At 48.9% G+C, this 1,983-nt stretch overlaps 1 protein-coding gene across 1 annotated transcript in view; it reads right to left on the bottom strand.

Annotated features, from left to right (window-relative positions):
- Window positions 1-580, bottom strand: part of RPS8 (ribosomal protein S8) — a 3,110-nt gene extending 2,530 nt beyond the window's left edge. The window contains exons 1-2 of the mRNA XM_019643700.1: window positions 502-580; window positions 4-107 (exon numbers count right to left, since the gene is read on the bottom strand). Coding sequence (XP_019499245.1) covers window positions 4-107; window positions 502-505 — 108 coding nt within the window. The 5' untranslated portion in view covers window positions 506-580. The remainder of the gene's footprint in view (window positions 1-3; window positions 108-501) is intronic.
- Window positions 581-1,983: the final 1,403 nt, after the last annotated feature.

The raw sequence follows: 1,983 nt of genomic DNA, 5'->3' as shown, positions 1-1,983 counted from the left end.
CTTAGTGTTGGCAGCAGGGCGTCCCAGCTCATATTTTCGCTTCTTGTGGTAGGGCTTTCTCTTGCCCCCGGTCTTGCGGCGCTTGTGCCAGTTGTCCCGAGAGATGCCTGTATGTGGAAGCAAGGAACGGAGGCTTGAGCCACTGGGGCGCGGGGCCGGCCCTCGCCAGCTCCAAACCCCCGCACCGGGCGGGCCGCACGCTCAGTTCTCCAAGGTTGGTTTCCCCACTGAGCATTCGGGAGTTTACAGCAGTACTAAGGTGTCATCATACACGTGCGGCCCAGCCCGCACCCTTTCCCGCGGCAGCCATGTTGGTGCGGCTTGCAGCCCTGGCAGGGACCCCGGCACCGACCTCGGTGGCCCAAACCCGAACACCACCCTCCTTCATGGCTGCTTATTGCCGAGGGTCGGGGTGCCCACCCTCCTAACTTGGCTGCAAGGCAGGATGGTGCTGGATTGAGATGGCTCCTTTACCCGGTCCCAACACAGAGAGACACTCACCCATGGCTCAGCGCCGACTGGAAAGAGAGAACGCAAGGACTCACGGTCCGGTTTGTAAAACGAAGTCCCGCCCTAAAACGTAGAAAGTGCATGCACTTACGGCGTTGTTTTGCGACTGTGCCGTAGAAAGAGGCCGGAAGTTAACTGCGTTTCTGCGACCACCCGGAGCGCCTCTGGGTCTTGGGAGGGTATTCTGAGCTCTAAAACCATGGGGGAAGGTTGAGAGGGGTCGTCTTGGGGCGTCAACAGCTGTGCAAGCTTCGGTGGAGGTTGAGGGCTCTAGGGCACAACCGCAGGAGAGTAGCTAGGCTTTGTTTACCTTTTTAAAAAAGACTCATTTTTAGGAACTTTTGCAGTGGCCCAGGATGAGAGAGATGGGTGTGGGTGCGTTGGAAAAGGGTGGAAGTCAGTAGAAATGGAAGAGTGGTGGACTTGGGGGTTTTTTTGAAGGGTTTGGTGATAGATTGGACGTGGGGGTTTAGGGAGAGGGATGTGTGTCAAGGACTCCCAATAACTCATTTGATCAATTGGATGAATATTGGTGCCATTTACTGAGGTAGGGTAGGCCAAGGTAGGAGCTGTTCTGGACATACTCATTTTGAGACGTTGGTGAATCATGTAAGTGGGAATGACGTGTACGTGTCCATGACAGGCCGCCCCAAAGTATCCCACAGTGGCATATTGATTACTTTGAATTAAAGTTACTTGACAAGCAGCTGATGCGGAAAGGTCACTTGTCTCCTTGAAGGAAAAAAATAAATCTCCCGTATGAACGGTGTCTTCCCTGTACCTGGAAGACACCCCTATCGCTAGAGTTACACAGCTCAGAGCCGAACCATCTGTATTAACAAACCTTGGCCTTTACTAACTTATTGTAACTGCCCAAGCCCAAACCTTGCTTAGAGCACTCACTTTCTTTGTCCTGTCAGTTTCTCACAAGTTTATTGTTTGTCTAAAAAATATAAAAAGTTGCCTGGTTTGATCATTTCTTGGAGCCTCATTTTATTATCTGAACATCATATTGTGATTCTCCCATGTGCACGTATTAAATCGCTTTTTCTTCTGTTAATCTAGTCTTCTGTCAATTTTATTATTTTATTACTAGTCCAGCTGTAAGGAGTAAAGAGTAAAAGAAGGGGATTCTCCCTCTCCCTGACAACAGCCGGCTGAATGTTCATGTCAGGTCATCCTTATAGAAGAAATCCAGAGAGAAGGTGTTACTTTGGGAATCTTTGGTATATAAATGGTCATTAAAGCCACCAGAATGAATGGAACCTAGGTAGATGGCATAAAGCAAACTTTTTTTTTAAGCAGGGGAAAAATGAATTCAAGTTTAGTAATATGTATACCTCCTGTATACATGGGCGAGACCCAGGAAAACTGAGTAACTCCAGGCAAGCATTTCTTGTAAGGGGTTAAGAAATACTTCAGGCTTTGTGGGCTATACGGTCTGTGTCACAACTACGCAGCTTTTTTTTTTTT

This window comes from Hipposideros armiger, unplaced genomic scaffold (genome assembly GCF_001890085.2).
Source record: "Hipposideros armiger isolate ML-2016 unplaced genomic scaffold, ASM189008v1 scaffold_82, whole genome shotgun sequence".
Classification (NCBI taxonomy): Eukaryota; Metazoa; Chordata; class Mammalia; order Chiroptera; family Hipposideridae; genus Hipposideros; species Hipposideros armiger.
Note: the sequence above shows the minus strand (reverse complement) of the source record. Positions and strands in the feature narration are given on the sequence as shown.